Raw genomic sequence first — 26,663 nt, 5'->3', positions numbered from 1 at the left:
GTTTACATGTCAATGTATAAAATATTCATAAAAGCAAAAAAAAAAAAAAAAAAATAGAAAAAATCTGCTAATACTTTACAGGGTCGGAACTTTATCAAAACAGTCTATAATTTTCTAATACGGTTCCAAAAACATGTCATAACTAAAGGAAAGTTGTATGGGAAGAAGGATCACAGCAATACGCTCTGAAGGTGGTTCCCTATTGATGTGTCATATTGCACAGAATTTTTCTAAAAGCTCCCTTTAAAATGTATAAAATTCCCAATACCAGAAAACATGAAAAGGCAGTAAATATTCAGCATACTGGGTTGTATGTATCAATCTAAAGAAAAATTAGTATTCATCCAAACATTCTTGATACAGTTTAACAAATAAGAAGAAAAAAGGAAAAAAAGTGATGCAACTTTCTACAGTATCTTTATACTGCATGTAGAATCATTTACGGTATTGACTATATTTGGGTGTACCAAGGCTGAAGGTTTTGGAGTCTTCTGGACTGAGTACATTACTGGAGGTTCCAGGACTGTGTCGATAATTGTGATATTTACGTGTTCCCCGGCCTGGACTAAATCGATATTTGTGATATTGAGATGTTCCTGGGCTGTAAGTTTTGGGGTCTTCTGGACTGAATGGATTACTAGAGGTTCTTGGACTGCCTTGATATTTAGAAGTTCTAATGCTGAAAGTTTTGGAGTCTTCTGGGCTGAATATGTTATTAGAGGTTTCTGGACTGAAGGGATTTTTTCTATGTCTATAAGGAGTAGGGCTTAATGTATTAGCGTCTCCTGGACTACTGAATGGATTTCGTCTAGGTCCTGAAGTATTACCGCGGAACTTTATAAAACCACTGTCATCTAATGTTTCCCTCTCCCTCTCCCTCCTGTGGGGCGTCGCATATTGCCTTGGCCCCTGATACTGCCTCGGCCTACCCTGTGTATTGTTGTTTTCCCAGTGGACATTCTTTGACCACCTAGGTGAATTTCTGTATGGCCCCAACCCCGATCCTTGTTGTTGGTAAAAGTTGAAGTCATATTGTGGTGCTGTCCTTCCCTGATAATAGGAGTCATAGTATCGCTGGCCTCCATATGGGGAGGTTTTGACTTTGTGCTTCGGGTTTTCTGAAGACCTCTGGTTGAAGTTTTGATTTGGGGTCCTGTTGTTTCCGTTGGGTTGGTCATAATTCCTGCGCTGTGTGTGGGGAGTTCTTGGCCACTTCCTTGTTGGTCCAGAGGGCCAAGATTCATCGTCGTCATCTTCATCGCTGGAAAAAGAAGTAATGGAAATTCTATAATGCAAAGTTTAATATGTCTACTTCAAACAAGTAAAACATCTATCAAGTCATAATACAATAGTTTCTACAACATTATGGATGAATGAAAATTCCTATATATTTATATTTAACGATAAAATACAATTATTCTCTTGCAGTTTAAAGAGAAAATATTAATATATATATATATATATATATATATATATATATATATATATATATATATATATATATATATATATATATATATATACTGTATATGTATGACTGCATCAGTAACCGGGGATTGGAACAGCTCCCATTGTGTCCATGCCCAGCTTAACTAGAACTACAGTACGTACTAATGTGTTGCAACATACATTCACTATATAACCAATTCTGCTATTGATACCTTTTACTTTAAAAGAACTCAACCAATTTTGGGAATATAACATCGTGACTTTTAAATGTGACTAATCTCCTCTGGCTACTGTCGGTTAATGGTGTTGTGGCACAAGGTCTTGATCAGGTATCTCTCCATATCATGCTCACTTTAAATATTTAATTTTCCAATCAAATCTCATTTATCTCCAGAAAATTTACATGCTCGTTTATAAAAAGGATCTGCAGATTTTACTTATCTTGGCAGGGAGCTTGGGTGGATTTATCTGGGTAGTATATCTCCCAGTATCAAAAGTAATGTTACCTGTGTTCTGAGAACTATCTGTCACTGACATAATTTAAAAGTAAGTACTATGTTTCCATTCCAATATTTAGTTCACAGTGAAGTATATGCTGATAGTGATTGGTGGTTTGGTCTGGTTGTCTTGGACAAAATTACCAGCATGAGCTTGGTACTACTCTACAGAAGTCTAAAATGATCCCAGACACCTTTCCTTCTTTCACCTCATATTAAATCTACACAACTTATAACATTCTATGCGATATGTCGGGGTAAGCTACGGCTGTTGCATTCATAACGAAAATACAATCTTCCTTAACCGACCCTACACGGACTATATAAAAAAATCTACTATAGGATTTTACACTGACATTTAAGTAACCAATGCACAATTTCTCTATTCAAGGAACAGCTTGACAAGAACACTACCATTGAAAATTCTTTACGATTAATGATACAATATCTTTATGTACCACAAAACTACAATTACTTAGTACTGATAGGTGGTAACTAGATAAAACAAACAAACAATTGAAAGTCATATAAAAATATTACACCACATATCCTTTATTTACGAATAATTATTATTATTTTTATTTGAAAATTAGATGAAAATACTGATACTATTATTTATATAATTATAAGTAAGGACTATACAAGATTAATTTGGCAAAGGAAGAGGGCAGTATCTAGAAAAAAAAATCCATCATACTATTTTTAGCTATTCTTAAAATGGACCTATTCGGTGCTTAAAAAGTTATTGGACGGTATTTTACTCAAACTTTAACATCGATATATTACACACATTGTAAATAAAACCTATCTTACTAGGTAACTGCCATGAGTGTAAAGTGAACTCATATATGAACAGCATAGCCTAATTGCTATGGTTCTATGTAAATGATTACTACTGTTTAATATAAACTACATTACTACAGTACCATTATACCAACTAAGAGTACATTGCTAAAAAGATACATTTATTTAACATGAAAATCATTGACGAAAGCTACAAAAGATTAATGTACCCAACAGAAAAAAAAAAAAAAAACCATCTTGCCCATAACATAATAAAGGAAAGTTAAAAGAATTATTGTAAAGATACACACAATAATGGAATTTTGATATTAAAATTGATAATTTTTATACTTACCTGATATTACATGGCTTCCTCCTCGAAGCCTCCCTAGTGTAATCATGAAAATCAAATTTCCCGTTTTCCCTCACTTCAATAGCATAAAACCCCCTTGTAAATACTGTTCATAACATATGGCGATGCCTGGCAATGACAGGGACAAGAAATCAAATCAAATTCAACAATCGCTTTACATTACTAATCAGTGGAGAGGCGGGAGGGAATTATGTCCATCTCAGGGGAGTATAGGGTTTATAAATTTCATTATTAAATAATTTTTATTTCTATGAACCACCACCTGAAATTCACATAGCTGAATAACACACACTGAAGGAGGTTAAGTAAGAATGAGAAAAACCAAACCAAATACCGCAAATTTAAAAGTTCCAGCTGAAAGCTAAAGAGAAATGTCATAACACCGTACAATTCCACATTTAGAAAAACAAAAAGATATATTTCCATGTTGACCTATAAACCAATAAAAATTCTACGGCATCCTAATAAATACAAATTACTAAAAAATACAAATACCCAACTCTATACGGTACGCTTGAACATCACATGCAGCTATCCTATGACCCAATGATCAGCAAATTGTAAATAGTGTTTGGTGAAAACAGAATTAGTATACCACTGAGCTGCTACCAAAACCTATTCCAAAGAAAGATTCCTACAGAAATTAAGCGATGTAGCCAGACTCTTCATATCATGAACTTGAACCTGCTAAGTCCTCAACTAACTGGAATACAACTGAATGTGAACATCCGTCAATATACTTTTAATAAAGAAAAAAGCATTCTTGGCTACATTATGTCATGCATCCTGACAACACAAAACAAATTAGGAAAACTTCTTTAATGCTATCAGCCTTGTTTAAATAAAACTGAACCTCCCTTATCAGACAAAATAACCTAGCATACGGTGTACTTCCCATCTTTCTCAATGCGGCAATATGGCAAAATTTAGAAGACTTTGTTTTGAAACAAAATCATTTGTTAACACCTAAACCCATATTCTTGGGAACATCTTGCCCATAAAATCCTTGAGGGACAGACCTTCCAAAGGCTCAAAACTTGGGCTCTTTAAACAATGCAACACTACACCCAATTCCAATGAGATCTGATAACTGTACGTTTCTCAATGGCAAAAGACCTGAATACATCTGTGATAATACCCAAAGAGGATAAATCCAAACCAAAATGTTCGATAATAGTTTGAAGCATGGACCTATAACCCTTAATAATGTAAAGAAAGTTTCTTCTCATACAACAGGATACACAAATACAAAGAACTGTCCAAATTGTTCAAGTTACCAAAACCTTACGGGACCTACACCATCAAAATATACATGCCACTGTCTCTGAAACGGAGTACTGATAGACTGCCTTTTGGAACCTACGATATTGTAGAGGTCCTAGTTAATCTTTACTCTCTGACAATAGGATGGATAGTCTACATGTGGTTAGATATAACATTTTAGGGCTTGGGTGAATGGCTCATAAAAAAATTGTATGAGTAGACTGTCCCTGAAAGACAAACCTCTCAGACAACCCAACAACAGGGACCGTAGATTTATAACCAACCCTCTCTGAGGCCAAAACCGAGACACCAGTGTCACTCCACTCTTGGATGACATCCTAGACTTGTTTATCACTGCTTGGATCATAGAGAATGAGGGAAATGCATAATGTTCCGTGTTTGACCAGTCCTCCAAGACATCTACCTTCCACACTAGGGGAATCCAGATTGGAAAACTAAAAACATTCACTTTCTTGTTGCTGGAGGCTACAAACATGTCTACATTTGAAAAGGGGCTACAATCAGATACCTTGTATTTTTCATGAGTGACGAGGAATTAATATTCGAACCTGGTAGTCCCATTCACCTGATGCCAGCAAAGGCCTATTGATAGGTATGTAAGAAACCACACACTTTCCCATCACCAGTAACGCCTCAACCTGAAAACCCCGCCAAATACTGTAACAGCTCCAGACAGGTTATTATAAGCTAGACTTTCGTTTCAGTTCAAACCCTCAACAGGGGAAGATAATCTACAGTAAGCTCCCATACTGCCTGGAATGTATTGGTGAAGAGGTAAAGGTCCCAGAGCCTTATTTTTAATGAAACAGTTGGAGAACAAAGAAGAGTGGTTCAAGGAATCAAACATATCCCACCGATTCTGAACCCATGAAAAAAATGGTTTCAGAAGCCCCCAAACCAAGCGTCTGAAAAGAAATACTTAATAAAAATGTTACATTATTTTTGCACACTCATACTAATTATGTGCCCTTGGCTCAACAAATGGAAGGAAATGATAAGAACGCAAAAGTTCCAATACTGGTTCACTAACTTAGAATCCTACTGTTCTGGTAGACAAAATTCATGAAAGTATTTGATAGCATATATTACACTGAATTGATGAAATAAAATTGAAGACATCCACCATATAATGTGAGTTGAGAAGTATTACCCATAACATCAAAGGTTAGAAAATAATTACTGCTTGACATCTTATTTGAATGTCTGTTTCAGGTCTAAACAGATGTCCTCTTGACATCTGACAATACAAAACATTAGGTAACAAGAACATCTGAAAAGGGAAGCTGTAAAAGCATCAATTAAAATTTGAGACAAGAGCCCACTAATCATTGCATCTACAGACGGCTAACTCCCTGTAGGAAAACTTAATCTGTGAATCAATCTCTTCTTTTCTCTTTCCCTGTCAAAACTCTACACTGGGCAGACACTAATTTGATAACTTCCATCACGAGTTTTCATATTTAATCCAACTGCATTTAAAATCTCAAAGCTGGCTTCTTGAAGAAAAACAAAATGAATGTGGATTTTATCCAATAAGAGACCATAAAACGATTCCTCGAGACACAAAGGCATGTTCATACAATAACTCAATTGAACAGTTGAAATTTCCCAATTTCTAACTAGTAACAAGAATCAGTTTACATTAAGTCATCCTGATTCACCTTCACTAAATATAATATATAAGGCTTAACTTACGAGTAACCAAACCTTTACCCTATCTAAACAATAAAACCGTCTAAGGACCACTTCAAACTCCTTAACATTAACAAGGGGGAGAACGCCACACATACAATATGATGGAGAAATGCCAAAATCATTTTAGTTAACCTGATGAAATTATTACTATTGATTGTATAAATTAAAGTTGAATTATTTCCATCATTTGTACAAATTATCAATATATTTAGAACAGAAATTCATCAGATAACTGATGTGGAAGTACTTCTATCATCTTTTTTCCTTGACAATAGTATAATGAATGAGCATATAAGGAAAAAAAATTAATAGTTACAAATATTTAAAAAATGCAAAGGTATGATGTAAAAGGTAAAAACCCAAGATGAATTGAAAATAAGTATGAAATTTAGTAAATTTAATCCTTTCCAATTACTTTAACCCGGAAGAACTCCTTTACCGAAAACTCATCCTTTGAAATGCAATTGAGCACGAAATTTCATGAAATATACTTGTAACGTCACAGCACACAAAAATATGGATTACATCTCAAATTGGAGTAGTTTCTAACTGTACCAATCCAATGGTCATAATTAGTATACTGCATAGTAGAAAGGTGAGAGGTTTACATTATGAGAATCTGGGGCAATTAGAGAGAAATATGCTCGTGGAGCGGCAGTCGACTTTATTATGCACTGTGTATCATCAGAACCCTTACCAAATGGTACACAAGAACCACTAGGCAAAACACAAGGAGTTAGGGTTTAGAATAGGACAGGTTAAGCTTAGGACACTGATCCTGCCAGGAGTGTTACTAGTCTTTCATTTCATGAACAGAGCAAACATTCCATAGATAACAAAAAATGATAGTTAATACTTGCTATGAACTTCAGAGGACCCAATAACTGCATGAGTAGTAACATCCCTTTCACAACCCAAATCTACTATTCAAGTGCTCTATGGATGATTCCTATTTGAAATAAACTTTTCTCTTACATTTAGAGTTTTCCAAAGAAATTCGTATAGATAAAAGCCTAACAATTTCCTCCATACGCGCTCATTCTGAACAACTACGATCTAAGTCATATTATTATGAGACCTGGAACAATTAACAAAAATCCCATTTCAAACATACAAAAAGGCATCCCTAATTAAGCTAAAGCTAACAAACACCTTAAAAATTAACTTCAAATTGGAATACCCTAGAGCTTCGACAAAACATGCAGGAGGCAAGTTAACTGAAATGACTACCCATGCTGTTATCAACACTATACAACAGGCAATTTGAGTTTTATGATAGACATGGAAGAGAAAGCCGTGTAAACTTCAGGTGAGGTGTCTAGAGAAATAATTCATAGGTGAAATGGACAATCAGGAAAAAAATTTCACAGCAAATCAAGCTTACAATGGTTGGAAAGGTCCCCCAATATTATTCTACTCGATAAATAATCTTCATTGAGACTGAATTTTTTTAGGTTGAATAAAACACTAAAATGGAAGGGATTGCTATTACTTTTAAATTAACTGAATTCTTTAATTTATTCTAGAGTGGATATATATGTCGATTTACTAAAAGAAAAAAAAATAAGATTTGGGATTAGGCAAGCATCTAAAATATATCTTCGGCGTCAATGACCTTATATGTCAGGATGCCAGAAAACCTCAAATCAATCAATCAATCTAAAATATATCTAGAACATGAACCGAGAATGACAATTAATATTTTTGAGAAAATTCTAAGCCTTAAAATCTCTTCTAATTGTTTACAGTGAAGTGTAATTTTCTCAATAATTTCAAGGTTACCACAAAATTTCTCAAAAATATTAAAATCATACATCTTTGTCTATATGTAGAACTTTCGATTATATTTAATTACTTTATCAGATTTTTAACCACCCTGACTGTTCTACTGCTACTGTATATTATTGTTTGGCTTTCAAGAAATTACACATGCAAACAAAGGATATGTTATAGTTGCCAGTAAATAAATATTTACCAAGTGCACCGGAGTTGTAAACGCCTTTGAAGCCTGACTTTGGACAAGCACCCGCTTTGTCGTGGCAAACATGGGCATTACTACCCAACATTACTGGGCCCTTTGTATGGGCCCAAGGATTATATAATCCCCCTTCTTTACATTCAGGCTGGCTACTGCAATGACAACCACGGACTTTTAATAAACGTTTCACTGAATTTATTGAATCATCAGTATATCTCAATAGTTTACAAAAACTAAGGTATCAAGCCTAATTTAAAATTCTATATCACATTCGGTAAAACCAAAATAAATGACAGATTACAACTGTACTGTCAAATGCAAGAGATGGACTAGAAAGTTGTTCATATAGTTTTGGGAAGTTTTGTTTTAAACACATCAAAAACAAAACTGCAGCAAAATCTGACCAAATCGTGACCAAAGGGTATGTATGCATATCCTAACATGTTCGGTTACTTAATTATGCTAGAATTAAATGTCATAATTTTTTTATGGTTAGTGCAAACACAAGGATTTCTTGCTACATTGCAAAGATCCCAGTTGGCCCGATTCTGCATAATAGGTAATATTCATCATCCATGCACACACCACAAACACCTACTAATTACCAAATCGCTTAAAAAAGTAAACAATTCCTTCTTCAAGAGCAGACTTTATACTGCATGCCGCAGGTATTTGGCATTTTAGTCATTGTCACATTTCAAAAGCATTAATATTTATTAACTTGCATAGTAATGCCGTTCAGTCTTTAAAACCAGATATTTTCAAAATCAACTCTAAAACAGTTATTTTATGGATCCACAACCAAAAATCCCACATTCTCTTAATATACCAAGTTAAGATTTGTTTCCAGATACAAATATCTTATTTATTGAAGGCCAACTGCGTGCTTTGGCAAAGTTTGATATGCTAGATATATCGCCTTATGGGTGGAAAAATTCATTAGACCTTTATTACCATCCAAACATTTTCCTTCCGCTGTTTATTTTTAATTTTGTATGTGGTTATTTGAATTACAAAGCGAAAAAGAAAAAAAAAATACTTGTGTAGTATGTGCTTACCAAGATTTCAAAAGGATTGCTTTAACATCTATGCACAGCACAAAAGAACACACAAATAAGTAACGATCACAGGTAAATATTAGGCGGTAGGCCTCCTTACCAAAACAAGAGGCATGGTTTTGAAAACTCATGCAGTATTTTTTCATCATATTGTAATAATTGTGTTGAATTGTTAGTGAGAAATAGTAGCTTGCTTTTATTCTATCTTTAGCAGTCACAGAATAAGCATATCATACTGTTGATAACTATTCACAAACTAATCATCCGACTTAGCAAAGTTATAAAGCCATCAGTGCTTCAGAAAGAATAAGGTAAAATTAGAATCATAAGAACACCGACACTCAAGGGAAATCGTTCGTCAGATGTCTCTAGTTTTCCCAAGACAAAACAGATAAGAGATTGCTCTTCTTACTACTTCTAAGAAATGGGCGGAGCTTTCTCCAACCTTAGCAAATCAAAGAGAGTAAAGGGCTGTCTCTGTTAGTGAAAGCATTAAACATTATAAATCGAGTTGCCATATTTCAATTCTGTATATCATTTGATGTCTCTACTATCCACTACAAATACAAAACACTCACACAAAATATATATATATATATATATATATATATATATATATATATATATATATATATATATATATATATATATATATATAAAATATCAACAAAATATGAGAAAATGGATATATGCTGTATAAACACATATATAATAGCGTCGTCTACTACGAGACCACTAGTTGGCATGTTTGCTTGTAGAAGGGGGTTGGAGAGTCATCAGCTGATTACCAAAACAAACAAATAATTTGGTACTGTACTTCATTACATGAAGTGCAATATGAAAATAAATGCATTTATTACATGATAATTGTAGGTTTATATTCTATCTCTCGTGAGTTTGAGTGCTTGTGTGCCAATAGTTTGGCGTTTGAGGGGTGTCAAACTCCCCAATACAACTTTTTCTTAAGTGTTAAGACGCAGGGTGATTTTAGGAGGCTTTTTTCATGAAAAAAGGTGCGTCTCATGACACGGTAAGTACGGTATATATATATATATATATATATATATATATATATATATATATATATATATATATATATATATATATATACACACATCATTTTTATAGAAGTTAGACACTTTCCAGGGTAGGAACTGGCGAGAGTTTCCTCTTCACCCCCCTGCACCGACCAGTGCGACATTGCTGTAATAAGGAAATCTTTTTTGTTTTGGGGGTTGTGGAGAGAAGTTAAATGAGGATTCTTGATACTGCCTGTAAGATATTGTATCATTGCCTAGATGTTATTTGATAACCATTAAGGTTCTAGCAAATATTTCTGGCTGTATTCATTATTAGTTGATTAGTAAAAGATAGTAGCATTAGAATAAAGTAGCTGCTGTTGTCAAAAGGTTGATAAGTTCCGAAATTTGTATCAACTGTGCATAATAGATAATCAGTGATGGATACAATAAATACTGATGACTACATAGCACCTTGAACACAATCAGAATTTATTATAGCTGAGGACACACTTGGGAGATACGGCCATGGCAATGCGGTGAAATGTGGATTTTAGCTAAATTTTGAGCATATTGCGACACATCCCCATTCATCCGGGGTGTATTTCGGGCTAAATCCCACAGACCTAGGTGAGTGTCAACGCCATCCCAGGTTGCTCCATTTTATCTCATAGGGTGCAGCAATGGCCGGGCACTTGCTGTGCCATATGTGCAAGGAGAAATGCAAAGCATTGCCCATGTTCTGCTCTGCCGGTATTGCCTAACCTAATCGCCTATCAAAAATATATATGCGGTATACCTCCCTATAGATGTGTCAATATGCATCGCTGCGCATGCATTCTGCGCTGGTAAATAAAGTGAGATCGGCAGTACGCCATCCCCAGTTGTGCTTTGTATCAGAACTCAACACTAACTAATTATGGTTAAAATCTAGAGTATATATATATATATATATATATATATATATATATATATATATATATATATATATATATATATATATATATATATCATATTATAAAAAAAACTTTCTTGATCCCATTTGAGAATTATATATCTGAATCTACCAGAATTGAGTGTGTGTGTGTGTGTGTGTGTGTGTATACACACTGGCCATACGCTAAGATAGCCGTCTACTCTAATTCCTTCATTTAAAGACCTTATTCATATGAGAGAGAGAGAGAGAGAGAGAGAGAGAGAGAGAGAGAGAGAGAGAGAGAGAGAGAGAGAGAGAGAGAGAGAGAGAGAGAGAGATGTCAAGCACATGTCCATTAGAAATAAATAATAGTACAAAAACTAAGTCGATAAAAAGGGGTAATTTTGGGTAAAAAGGGGGATTGAAAATATATGAAAAAACAGATAAAAGAAAACAAAGAAATACGAATGATGAATATAAACTTTAAATTAAAAAGTATTCTTTTCCGTCTTTCATTCGAAATAAGTTTTTAAGGATAATTAATTGGCGGTGCCTATTTCTATACGGGAATCCAGTGGATCACGTATGCAGCGATCCATATCGCATGTATATTGCTACACAAAGATCGCTACTGCAAAAATTGATATTTCACAACTTGACCACTGCGATGCAATCCCATATACAGCAATGTATTGCATAGTGATGTATCCCCATGTATCTCCATTATTGCTCTGTGCCTGTGGTGTGCATCTCCCCTGGTCACCTACTCCGCACTATGAGTCGTGTATGCCGTAGTGTCCAACTTTTAGAAAAATGTGTGTCAGAATAACACCTAAAAGCATCTGCAGTATTAAAATTTTCAGTAATTCTCCATACCTCTTCTGCTCGCCAAGGCCTATCACACAAATATGACTACAGCATATTTCGTATCGAAAATAAGTTTCTGGCAAAAGCTTTAAGAAATTTGTTTTTATAAACAAATGATATAAAAAAAGCTATTTAGTCTCAGAACGATGTAATTTTCTGAAATTTTGTCATGAAACTATGATATACTTATTTTCCCAAAATGTATTCTCCTCTAATTTGCCAGAAAAAAAATAAAGGTGCATATGGTTTAAGCACAAAATTATTCCCCATGCTAATACCCTGACTAAGTTATCAATGATTGAATAATTTCTAGTAGTTTTATCTTGAGATCAAATTAACCTCTTATCCATTCGTTCTTATAATTTTGATTCAAATAGTCTCAACTCTGTACGATAAAGTCCCTAGTCACACATTTCAAGTGCCCGAATTAGCACAGCTATGTGGTAGATGGGCGCTTAATGAGTGAAAAATATCCTTGAAGCTCTAGTTCGGAGTGTTCGAGCAATAGCCACACCAGCTTCTCAGCCTAACAAGGTGGTAGCTAAACCATAATTTCTACAGCTCATGCAGTTAGCAGGGAAAGGGAAAAACCAAATATTTAAATATCGCGAAAATAAATGTTTATTGACCTTTTAATCACTATATCACGTATCTGAGGAGCGATACCCTTGGATTACTAAATATTTTCTCTCTCTTTTTAGATTTTATTTAGAGTTTCTTCCTCTGTCCCCTGACATGTCGTGTTAGGTCTTTATTCTTTAACATTTGCGTTCCTTTCATTCAGTCTTTAAGTATTTATTCTTTAATATTTGTGTTCCTTTCTTTCATCCTTTAGGTATTTATACTTTAACATTTGTGTTCCTTTATTTTATTCTTTAATCATATATTTATTAACATTCTCATTCTTTTAAAATGAATACCTTCCGCTAACCTGGAACAATTTGATATTTGCGTGAAGCCAAGACAAGATATTCACCAGCTGGATTCAGAAATAGGGCGTTTGGAGCATTGTATTTCTTTTCCCTCAATCTTCGTTTATACAATCTCCATTAAACCACAAAAAAAAAAAAAAAAAAAACTATTGCGAAGCATGCTTCCACGAATATGTGGTGTCACTCAGAATTTGTTATACATAAGATATATATCCCATTCCTTCATCAGTTAACGAAAATATCTTGGTTGATTTCAAGCAAACAGGTAAATTTTCCTACAGAGCACTTAGGGTATATGGAGGACTACAAAATATAATGATCTAAGTATATAGAGCCTGACAAATGTTTGTATACGGATCCTTAAGAAAGAAAATCCTCCAATCATCCAAAAGGCGACGACTCACTAATTACAGTTTTTTTTTTTTTTTTTTTTCTTAAATCACCCAATATTTGAATAATCATTTAAATCTAACAAAATAAGCCCGTCATCTACTCTGGGATAATTATCTCCAATTTTGCTATGAGGGATCGATAATTATCAAGTGAATTAAAGCTCTTCCGATAAGGATTGAATTAGTAACATAGCAAAACGTTTACTTTATACGTTTAAAATTCTAGTTCACATGCCAATGCTAACCATTCTTGGCAACAAACATAGAAAGTATCCTTACATATTACGAAATTTTGCAATCTATGAATATCTAAATGCTGAAAAAAGTGTTTAGCAGTCAATCAAGCATTTGAAAAATAACAATGGGCTTTTGGAAGCATAATGCAATCAAAATTTTTATATGCACAAATGTCTTAAAAGGAGTTTATATGCAAGCAGTTTACTTCATTACCTACAGTAATCTCCAACAAGTTGATCTCTCTCTCTCTCTCTCTCTCTCTCTCTCTCTCTCTCTCTCTCTCTCTCTCTCTCTCTCTCTCTCACACACACACACAATATCCTTTAGGCCGGTATAACTCATGAACGATGTTTTTTATTAATACTTTACGACATTGAACCATAATTGAAACTACTTTTTCTTTCATCAGTGACCTGAACAAGACTAATGTCGAAATAACCTAATGTAACTGTTAACGGACGGAATTGTTTAGCTACGTCACTCCAATAAGCTCTACATGATTTTGCGGATTCATGATATATATATATATATATATATATATATATATATATATATATATATATATATATATATATATATATATATATATATATATATATATGTGTGTGTATGTATGTGTGTGTGTTGGTGTATTCAGTACTTGTAGTGGATAATCGAGACGTCAAATGATAACACTGGATAAAATATGGCAACTCGATTTGTAAAATTTTAATGCTTTCGCAACAAAGACAGCCCTTTGCTGTCTTTGATTCGCTAAGGTTGGAGAAGACTATCCGCCTTTCTTAGAAATAGCAAGAAGAGCAACACCTTACGTTTCGTCGTGGGAACACTAGACACATCCGACGAATATCTCCTATGAGTGTCAGCGTTCTTTTGATTCTAAGTGTACATGCCCATACCTGTATTCACAGTACTGTACTGTATGCCTTTGAGAAGGATCAAAACAAAGGTGTTACATTTAGAATATGTCTTCCTTTATACATATTTATAACATTTACTGTGCACTATTTACAAGGTTACTATTCTCATGGTTGAATTAAGTATACATTAAACTAATAAACTGAATATTTTATGGCATTTCTATTTAATGTGCGACGAATAGACCCACGAGTGGGGTACAACTACAATGGCGTAATCAGGATACTCATCGTAATATGGATTTCATCTCACTATTTACTATTTAATGACGATTTATGCAAACTCGGAACTGACGGAAGTCAAGCCCACTTTAGGAGCGATATTACTGTATCCATGTATGTGTATGTCTGTGTACAAACACACACACACACACACACACACATATATATATATATATATATATATATATATATATATATATATATATAATCTATATATATATATATATATATATATATATATATATATATATATATATATATATATATACACATATATATCTATCTATCTATATATACAACCATAGTTGGAAAAGCAGGATGCTATCCCAACAGGGATAATAGCCAAGTGAGGAAAGAAAACATGGAAAAATAAAAATATTTCAAGAACAGTAATAACATTGAAATAAATATTTCCTATATAAACTAAGAAAAACTTTAACAAAACAAAAGGAAGAGAAATATGATAGAATAGTGTGCCCGAGTGTACCCTCAAGCAAGATAACTCTAACCAAAGACAGTGAAAGATCATGGTACAGAGACTATGGCACTACCCAAGATTAGAGAACAATGGTTTGATTTTGGAGTGTCCTCCTAGAAGATCTGCTTACCATAGCTAAAGAATCTTTTCTACCCTTATCGAGAGGTAAGTGGCCTCTGAACAATTACAGTGCAGTAGTTAACCCCTTGGGTGAAGAAGAACTGTTTGGTAATCTCAGTGTTGTCAGGTACATGAGGACAGAGGAGAATCTGTAAAGAATAGGCCAGACTATTTGGTGTATGTGCACGCAAAAAGGAAATGAACCGTAACCAGAGAGAAGGATCCAAAGTAGCACTGTCTGACCAGTCAAAGGACCCCAAAACTCTCTAGCGATAGTATCTCAACGAGTGGCGGTACCCTTGCCAACCTACTACCTAACACAGTATATATGAGTTGAAGATATAATTTTCCATAACGTACTTGTTTGTTAATGAAATATTTACAGTTTTTTTTTTTTAATGAAAGCTCTTTGTAGGCTTCATAACAAGCGAACCTAAAATATGCTCAGCGCTATTTATCAAAACTTAAACTTTCTAAGAAAACGACATAGTCAGAAGCGAGCAGTCAGAAAAATTGTTGATGTTGACATCGATCATAGACATTAACTTTATCCTGCATTTTACATAATCAAGTAATCACATCGGCTATTATTCACGGAATTCTTCTGAATGTAATGACAGTAGATACTTGGTTTTACTGTATGCGCTTGCAGACACACACACACACACACACACACACACACACATATATATATATATATATATATATATATATATATATATATATATATATATATATATATATAGACGTTAATCCCACTGAATACAGGGTCGGCCGCTCGAGTCAACCTTTTCCATAAATTTCTGTTCCTAGCATGTTCTTCGCCCAGTCCCACCTTCTCACCACCTCCATCCATTTTCCCCATCACTGGTATGTTTTCATATCTTGATTAGATCTACCTCCACTCTTCTCATTACATGGCCATAGTATCACAGACCTTCTTCTTATATCTCGACTCGCCCTCCTTTCCAGTATTGAAATTCCAGCAATCCATCCTGTTTGTCTCTAAAACCCCCATCTTCTCGTAAGTGCCCAAGTTTCTTCCCTGTATAATAGAAGGGGCATAATAACGGTCTTATAAATCATTTTGAGCCTTGGTGGCATTTTCTTGTCTACAATAACTTCGATTACCTCTCTCAATTTTTGCCATGCTTCTTTCACTCTCTATCTCACTTAGTTTTCAGTACCACCCTCCTCTAGTATTATTGATTCCAAGTAGGAAAACTCATACTTGCGTTTTATTGCTGTTCTACCTTCCACTTGAATATCTTCTCCATGTCCTTCTTAATACATTCCTTTCTAAGAACCTTTTTCACGCCAAAAATTTGACTAAATCAACCTCAAATATCATTTCCACACTTATTCCATGTCCCGTAATTCAGATGTCAGAGTGTATATAATGACCAGGAATAAGAATGACCTGACAGAGGCCAATATCCCAAGGAAATGTTCTATCATCATTTTCAAGAGACCCAAATAACACTTGTAAACTTTCCTGTTTCCTTCTATATACTTCTCTTGCACTTGTCGTACTATAAAAATTTTCCTTCATAAACCCAAACTGTTGCGTATGGACTGTACTTCTATTAACTCATTCAACCTTCTTTCTTATTCTTTCAAGTATCTTGATTACAGGCTCCAAAAACAGTTACCACAACTTAGCATATCACCCTTTTGCTTATAAAATGTAATCATCCCACTATCTTCCCATGCCCCTGCCATTTCCTCTACAGCCCTGACATTTTCAAATAGTGTGTGCACCCACTCTTTGCCTAGATTTCCCCATGAATTAATAATTTCTATTGTAACTTATTCTTTCCTGCATATTTATATCAGCACTCTGAACTTCGCTCTCTCTGATGGTTGCTACTTATCCTTCTACTGGAGGAACATTTACCAGTTTTTCACACTTATTCTCAGTATTTATTCATTGTAAAAAATCTATCCATTTTCTCTTGACTTCCTCTTCCTCAATCAAATACATACATACATATATATATATATATATATATATATATATATATATATATATATATATATATATATATATATATATGATAATTTTTTGTACATTTAAACGTGTTTCTTTCATATTTCAAATAAGCCATATATATTAATACATTAAAGTCTGGATTCTCTTAACGACCTCGGGTCAGAGCCTCAGGCGGAATCGCCTAAAGACAATGATATCAGACCGGCGGGGATTTGAACCCTCGTCCAGGATATCTGTATGCCAGTGACCATACCACTCGTGGCTGAGTGGTATGGTCACTGGCATACAGATATCCTGGACGAGGGTTCAAATCCCCGCTGGTCTGATATCATAGTCTTTGGGCGATTCCGCCTGGGGCTCTGACCCGAGGTCGTTAAGAGAATCCAGACTTTAATGTATTAATATATATGGCTTATATGAAATATATATATATATATATATATATATATATATATATATATATATATATATATATATATATATATATATATATATATATATACACACACCCATAATATACTAGAAAACAAGGACAAGTAATAACAGTAGTTGGAGAAACTGACACCTTTGAATGTTAGTGTTGGATCACACCAGGAATCAACATTATGGCCGAGTTTATTTGTGCTGGTCATTTGTGTAAAGTGAAAAGATCAGAAAGGGAGTTGTATATGCAGATACTTTTTTGAACTGTTTAAAATGAGGAAAACTTACAGAGAAGGGTTGAAAAGTGATAGGAGACTTTGGAGAGGGGTGGCTTGATGGTAAATATGGATAACACTGGGATTATGGTGAGCAGTAATGACCGTAGGGACAGGAGAGCCATGCATGAAAGCACAATAGAAGGTCAATTTACATACTTGGGATCTACTATAAATCAGAAAGGAGGATGCGAGGCTGAATTTGGGAATAGGATAACAGCAGCTTGGGAGAAGTAAAGGGAGGTAGCGAGAGTGATAAGGGATAAGAGAAGGCCGATCAACCTTAAAGTCAAAATCTATTGCACAGCAATAAGATCAGTGTTACTGTATGGATCGTAAACGTGGGCTCTAAGACGAACGCAGGAAACAAAGCTTGAGAAAACATTGATGAGAATGCTGAGGTGGATTATGGAAATATCACTGCTTGAAAGATTGGAAAATGATGAAATAAGAAGACTTGCTGACGTAGTAAAGATTACAGAGGTGTAAGTAGTGTCACCCCTGAGATAGTGTGGTTACGTGTTGAGGATGGTGGGAAGGTTGTGGGGAGGTCTTGGGAGGAACCTGTTAAGGGGGAAAAGATCTAGTGGAAAGCAAAGAATTGGATGGCAAGATAAGGTGAAGGATGATATAGAGAAAAGAGATTTGGTGGAAGAGGATGTGTGTATATATATATATATATATATATATATATATATATATATATATATATATATATATATATATATCTACTATTCTAGTGAAATGAAAAGAGGCCACTTACCGAAAGGCATCATAATTCCTTTTGCCGCGGCGCTGATTATCAGTCGGGGTTTTGACTTCCGTCGCCTCTTCTTTCTCACTGTCAGAGGAAACTGCCGGGTCCTGCTGCCACTTTAACTGGCGGAGATTATTCAGATATTCCTCCCTCTCCTGTTCATGGCCCCTTGCACTGTTGAAGTCTGTTAAAGGCAATCACACTCAAAACCTTAATATGAATTACCACGCATATATTCCCATATAAACTTAGTTAAGGCAGTAGAAACTAGTAGTTTTAGCAAGTAAGGAATTAACAAATATATTAGAAGTTCATAAATTTTCACAAAGTACAATTTTAAAAAATCCTAAATGGTAACAAAATACCCTAAAACCCTTTTCCTTTAATTCATATTCATAAAAGTGTAAAATTATATATATATATATATATATATATATATATATATATATATATATATATATATATATATATATATATATATATATATATATATATATATATATATATATATATATATATATATATACACACACACACAGAAACATGGCAAATTTTACCTGATATAGCCTGGTCCGGCGGCACGCCCAAATGTTCTATCATGTACCTGAAATAAATTTAAAAATACGACTTAGGATGTACAATAATTAAAATAAATAAAACCATGTTCCCTCCATTTAATATCAACGTGCAAAATGATAAAACCAAACTAGTGCCAAACGTTGTTGATAATGGAATAATAAGTATAAGTATGATTCTATAATAATGAAAAGTAAGAGAGCACCGCTGGCCCACAGTACGCAAAGACAGATCTGAAACACCTGGCCAACACGTCTTAAACGCAATAACTGAGAGGTGGGTGATTTATTGCACACCAATTTGAATAAGGAATTAGACGCCCAAGGCTGCTGACGGTGGGGGTAAAAAATGAGCTAAGTGTGTGTTCAAGACACGAAAATGAAGAGGTGTCGAAGAAGTTACGTTTGTTCATTCCCCAAAGCTATATTCTGCCCAGGTGGTCTGGGAAAGACAAAAATGAAAAAATATCGTATATCAGGTCAACTAGTTTAGTGAACAAATTTCATCATTATTAATTTTGTTACATCCTAATGAAACACTTAACGACAGCATACCCAATAACTGATATCTTTCTTTGAAAGAATACATAAAATTAAGTGCCGAAAGGTTCAGAGATGTCAACAATTAACAATCAAGTATAAAAACCTCTATGGAAAACATACTCATTCCCATTTCCGAAAAATCTTTATTTCACTTTATCTGAGCTAAAAATGTATAATATTTTTTTTATTCAATTGCGACGTCACTACATACACCGGAAAATTTCCCAACTTGTAAGGCGAAGCTGAACGACCTTCTTGGCCCCTGTCTCTCTGCTTTGGCTACAAACAGCATCTACCATCCTATTAAGGATATTTCTTCATCCTCAAGTCATCACGTTTCCTTCAGAGTGAGTTTTCCATTATAAAGAGAAATAAGCTAGCCGAGGATTAATTTTTGTTGTCACGTTTTCAATTCTGCAAGTATGTGTTGTAATTATTTATTTCAAAGCAGTATCTAACCATTTATATTTAATTTTCCTTTATTATATATTATCTCAGTTTCTTTCTTTTTCTTTTTTTTTAACCTAAGCGATTAATACGATTGAGTAGGAAAATACGAATGAAAAATATCTGATAGACTCCACAAAAATGACTGCCCGTCCGTGTGAGAATGTCTTTATAAAATAACTTTGTGCAGTTACTGATTAGAGTAAATCATTCCTTAATGATAACGTATTAAGAGAATTAAAAAGACTTTTGATGCCAATGCCTGAAAGGTTTATTCATCCAAAGTAAAGAAATGCAGAAGCCATATTTGAAATTAAGAATGCTTCTATCTTCTATGCGAGATATTTCAGAATTATAGAGAATTTACATATCGTACTAGTACATTTATTACTAAAATCATAAGCATGACATAGTGCATACAGTAACAAATAAAACACGGTTCAAAACTATTGTATTTTATTTTGCCATTTATACACACTGACCCTTAAATATCCTGAGAGAGAGAGAGAGAGAGAGAGAGAGAGAGAGAGAGAGAGAGAGAGAGAGAGAGAGAGAGAGAGAGAGAGAGAGAGAGAGAGCATACCTATTCTACTATCTTCCATGATTATTGAAGATATACCTAAAAAAATATTTCAAGATTTACAAAAAATATTTGGTGGGATACTAGAAAATGACTTCAGGCCTGATAAAAAATACTTTTTTTTTTAAAAAATCTACAAATAAAAAAAAAAGAAGACAGGATTTAAATTTTTGCTAGAACATACAAAAAAAATTTGGCATTGAAATAAATATTTTTCTATACGATCTACTAAAACAAACATTGTAGATTCTAACCCTCGCCCCCCCCCCAAAAAAAAAAAAAAAAAAATTGGGGTAGGAACAAAAATAATAATTTTGAAGGGATAAAGGCATTTAGTAGGATCTAAAAAAATACCGTTTGGTAGTCTTTTCAAAACTTCGCCTTCATCTTTTACTATAAAACATGATATATTTGAAAGAAAATCTAAATACATTTTAATTATCCAATAGTCTTATAAAACAAAAGAAATTTATTCTAAACAGTTAACCTTGTTCTTACAATACAAAACTCGTTAAGTGAACCAAATACAATTTTGGACATTTAACCAGACAGTACAGTCACAGTCCCCCAACCAATTCTTATCGTCCCTGTATCCCCCAAAACACGAGGTAAAGGAATTCAAAGGTATAATAATATGCCAGGTGGCGTGATATGGGAGGATAAGATGTTACAATTCCTATCAGCAGCGATGATATCAACCCCTTTCCCACCGAAACACCAAAAGCCACCCAACCCATTAGACAATTTGATTACTAGATTTCCGCCTCTTCTACATATGCATTTCGTACAATATCCATGCGTAAGAACTCGATAACTATCTAGACGTCATTAAAAAAATACATGCAATTCGTCATATGTTATGCAATATATCACTGAAGATCTGCAAGCATTTATCTTGAACTTAAAGATGGTTTACGTCATCATAGAGCCTTAGCAAAATAAAAATTTCAGTATAATGGGTGGCACCACCAATGATGTCAAGAAAATTCATGAGAATGGGGGAGATATAATGGCCCAGAAGTCTTTGCACAATTAAAACTTCGAAACAAGAATTGTTCGTTGAGTGCAATGAAAAATAGAGCTTTAACCTGACCTGCTCATAACTCATAAGGATACTCATTACACTTCAATGGAAATTTCATCGCAACGAAATATAGGTTTCACCATTTACTTACGTAATCAGCTATCAAACGATCTGTAGGCTATTTGAAAATCCTATTTTTCTATTATTTTCATACTTTACACTCACTTTTCTGGATGATTTGCAGGGAAGGTTAACCTCTTAAAAATTTCTATGGGTTGCAAAAATGTCTTACATTTATGATTCTTATCACCTTTACAAATTTCCAAGATTGAAATAAAATAAAATTTCATTCCTGATAAGCAAGAATGAGCTCTGCTAAGATTGACATTGGCATTCACGAAGATGAAAATTCCACAGTCATTAACTTACGCTATCAAAAATATTCCCGTACAATATGTCTTCCAATCGAAAAAAAAAAAAAAACCAACAACAACAACAACATTAACAGCATAGTAAACCTTAGCTAAGCTAAATCTTTGATGGAAATGAAAGTATATTTGATATTTTCGTTCGCCTCCCATCTCAAAATATGCATAAAAATATGACACGAGTCGATCTGACATGTGAACGATTCAATATTTACAACACAGCTCCGATCTTTTGCGACGCAAAAAAATAGGCATGAAAGTGTTATAAATGAAACGAAAACATATCATACTAAGTACACACTCTCTCTCTCTCTCTCTCTCTCTCTCTCTCTCTCTCTCTCTCTGCATCCGTTATAGTGCGAAGCAAGTCGTTACCCTAAGATAGGACGACCAATATTAAAATTCTGGTAGTTAGGGATTTGCACAGCTAATCAAAGACATATACTAAAAGGTTTAATAAATTTCGAATCAAATGAACATTAAATATAACAAAAGTGGAAAAGTGATCTTCTTTTATTTGATGCTCGACAGAGGAACAAGAAAAAATGACAGATGAGTGTGTTTTAAGAACTACTGTACATGACTTTAACGAAAATAGTCCTTTACACATAAATTGTAATATATATATATATATATATATATATATATATATATATATATATATATATATATATATATATATATATATATATATATATATATATATGCACTTACTCTTTAAATGAATGGTGAAAGATAAATATTTTTCGGGAAAAGTGTAGCGTATCAATTACGTAATCTCAAAATATATCTTATAAAACCAGAAACTTGATTACTGGGCGTCAAACTATGTGTGATAAAATTGGAGGAAATGTCTACATCAATTACAAACTTTTGAAAAAAAAAAAAGAGAAAAACTAATAATTGATGAGTAAATGAACCCTATGAAATGTATACAATAATAATTGAAATTATTGTCTTCACAAGGACGGTCGAACCTCCCCAGGAAATGTAAGCTTCAAAGTCAGAGCGATAGAAACATTCCCTAGCAAACCAAGTGAAGTTCGACGTCATATTTTTAGATTACTAATCAAAGATAATAGTCGCTTTCCAATTAACGGCAACAGCAAGATCATAAACATATTTAGACCTTGGGTTATTGGACATTTTAAATTCCAGTAAAGAATTTTATGACAATATCAAACTACAAAAAACATACGCAACAGCAATACAGGGACAACTGAAATCAATTTTACCTTAGAGATCAAGAACAAATAGAACCACCTCAATCGTAAAATACTCTGCAGCTTCTAAGGTAGTACTATTCTTATTCTCTACTTAACATTTGTCAATCAAACCAAGCAAAATGTCAGAGCGTCTTGCGTCTCGGATCAGGTCGGTGTTTAGCTATCTTTATATCTAGTGCCCTTTCTCTCTTTAGATCTCTTCAAGGTCCTTGTTCTACCTCATTTTCCTTTTCTTAATAACATCTTCTCTCTCATTCATAATAATAATAATAATAATAATAATAATAATAATAATAATAATAATAATAAGACAATTATTTATGAGGATAATAAAAATAATAATAATAATCCGCAAATGCTTTAATTATGGAATTTAGCCCTAATAACACCTGGGCCAGGTGGCCAATCAGTGTCAGGGCATAGGCGGGGAAATACCTTGCAGTAGCAAAATAATGTGAATTAAAAAACAAAACACTTCAAAGCTCTTTCAGTAACGCCTACAGTTCACCTAGTAAAGTCCACTGACTGCACTACCACCTAACGGGGTTCAGTACTTTCTTATAATGAAATTGGAAATGGAAATACATTACAGATACAAGCATTCTGTGAACGTTACTCATCGTATAAAAATGGATAAATTAAATAATAATTGAAACCAGTTTATTTCCTGTGATGCATGTCTGATTGGAGTCAAACCAAAGTCGTTCTTTAGTGTTCCTCGTAGCCTCTGATTACTTTTATCATCTCATAATACATGACTTTTTGCAGAATTCTCACAGCCAGAACCAGTAACAGGTTTCAGGTTTCAGTTCTGAGTAGTCTCCTTAAACTCATCGTACTTGACACGTTAGTGTTCAAACTTTCCAACAGGTACGGATGTATTCGTTGTATTCGAATGTAAACATTTCGCGCATCCAAGGCGTACGAACAAAGTCGTAAGAAAGACGAATTAAGAGTGGAATGTTAAATAGCAACATCCTAGTGTAACATATTTCTAAGTAAAAAAATAAAATCTTCAAAGACAAACCGTAGAGTGTACATACAGTCTAAGAAGAAGAAAAAAAAAAAAACAATAATAAGCCCTTCAAGCAACATTGTGGCTGAGGCACATTGCGAGTATTAGGACAAGAGGGAAAGAGCAGTAATAAAACTGGTGCTCACAAAACACAAAGGTTAGAGAAAAAAAAAAAAAAAAAAAAAAAAAAAACAAGAAAAAGGCATGGAATGTGAGGGGTGGAAATCCTCCACACCCACCCAAAACATTACACAATAAGGGGGGGGGGGGCCAAAGGGAATACCCGGTAAATTGTAACGCTCGTTCCCGAACGAAAATACCAACAGCGGCGATTGGTGATATCGCCAATTCATAACAAAGAGGGACTAGGTCAGCAGAAAGCAGTATGCAGGCAAAATAAACATGGCCACAACGCCATAACATTCGTCGAGCGACAAACGATAGTACTCACAAAAAACAAAAGCGTTTGTGACTGTGGTACCAAGGACAAGATCCTTAAAAAAAAAAAAAAAAAAAAAAAAAAAAAAAAAAAAAAAAAAAAAGTGCTTTTATGGGAATTTTGTACTTCCTATAATAACATCGAATAATGTGTGGGTTTCCTATCTCTAAGTGTCATTCCTTTCCCCATTCAATATAACATTCAACTACGATATAAAAATAGTAAATGGGACAATACAATTTGATAAACCAAAGACCCAACTAAGTTTCCCTAATCAAAACAGTTTCTATATGCCACAGAATACAGATACAACAATTAAGTTCCTAAATCTTACATTCCAAAGACTTACCATAATTTCACCCAACCCTCCCGATCACTTCAATGAAATTGATTTACTGAGATTAATGGGGCTTAGAAAGCCACCCATATAATATGGTATGTTCAAACCTAACGAGGCCTACAGTGGACAAATAAGTTGATATCTATATAGATTCAATTGGGTCACACCTTTTTTTCTTTTTTACTAAATTGATGACAAAAGTTATTTGTACAATTATAGTCGTAAATTTTAGTGTCATTTATGATGTAGTGATAAAGTGATCCATCTAACGAAATTGCATAAAGTTACGTACTATCTTCGAATATATACAGTATATATATATATATATATATATATATATATATATATATATATATATATATATATATATATATATATATATATATATATATATATATATATATATATATATATATAAATATATATATATATATATATATATATATATATATATATATATATATATATATATATATATATATATATATATATATATATTCATATATCAGTGCTGTATATCGGAAGAGAGACATGTATTAAAGATCTCGGTTATAACCAACGGCAATTTTCCTTCCTCTAGTTTTCATTCAATACAAAAATGTCACTTACCTGCAAACTAAATAACCAGAGCGGTTTAATCCATGGGTACAATGGACGCCGATCAACTTCTCTGAAAAGAAAGAACAAATATTATTTACAAAGGTAAAAAAAAAAAGGAATCTCATTCCAGACGAAAACATTTTGCTTTCATGGGCAGCAGTAGTCACCGAAATGGAATGTCCCCCATTCTTCATAATGAAAAACAATACAATGCAAATTCAAATACATTTTTTTCGCCAATAATTTTACATCTATGGGGTGAAAGATGTGATATTATCAAATGTTTTGTTCCTCAATCAACCAACTATATGGTTTGCCTGAAGTATTCTGTTTAATGCCAGTCAAAAATAAAAGCTTGCAGTAAAAGACGTATATATAAAGATATAAGCAGTATTTGCATAGATCACACACAAACACACACACACACACACACACACACACACACACACACACATATATATATATATATATATATATATATATATATATATATATATATATATATATATATATATATATATATATATATGCTCATGTGTGAGTGTGTGAGCGGTATTTACAGTCAGCCTCGTCATTACGCGAGTTTCTGCCTTGCGATTTCGCAAGATTGCGACGCAGAGAACCATATAACCTATTAAATAACTATCATATGACTGAGAGAAATATTCTCGTGGCGGAACGATTTCAAACAGCCGGCACTCGCTTGCGCTGCTATAATATAGCTTCATGCCACTTTCCTCTCTGCTCCCATCTCACTCTGACTCGTCACCAGAGTTGCCAT

General features: G+C 33.8%; 1 protein-coding gene across 1 annotated transcript; it reads right to left on the bottom strand.

Annotated features, from left to right (window-relative positions):
* On the bottom strand, window positions 1-26,663 carry LOC137626285 (uncharacterized). Its single transcript, XM_068357359.1, has 5 exons — window positions 26,639-26,663; window positions 25,892-25,952; window positions 19,223-19,269; window positions 18,672-18,849; window positions 1-1,261 (listed from the first exon to the last, which is right to left on the bottom strand). The coding sequence occupies exons 1-5, from the start codon at window positions 26,661-26,663 to the stop codon at window positions 436-438; spliced, it is 1,137 nt and encodes a 378-aa protein (XP_068213460.1). The 3' UTR covers window positions 1-435.

This window comes from Palaemon carinicauda, chromosome 33, assembly GCF_036898095.1.
Source record: "Palaemon carinicauda isolate YSFRI2023 chromosome 33, ASM3689809v2, whole genome shotgun sequence".
NCBI lineage: Eukaryota > Metazoa > Arthropoda > Malacostraca > Decapoda > Palaemonidae > Palaemon > Palaemon carinicauda.
Note: the sequence above shows the minus strand (reverse complement) of the source record. Positions and strands in the feature narration are given on the sequence as shown.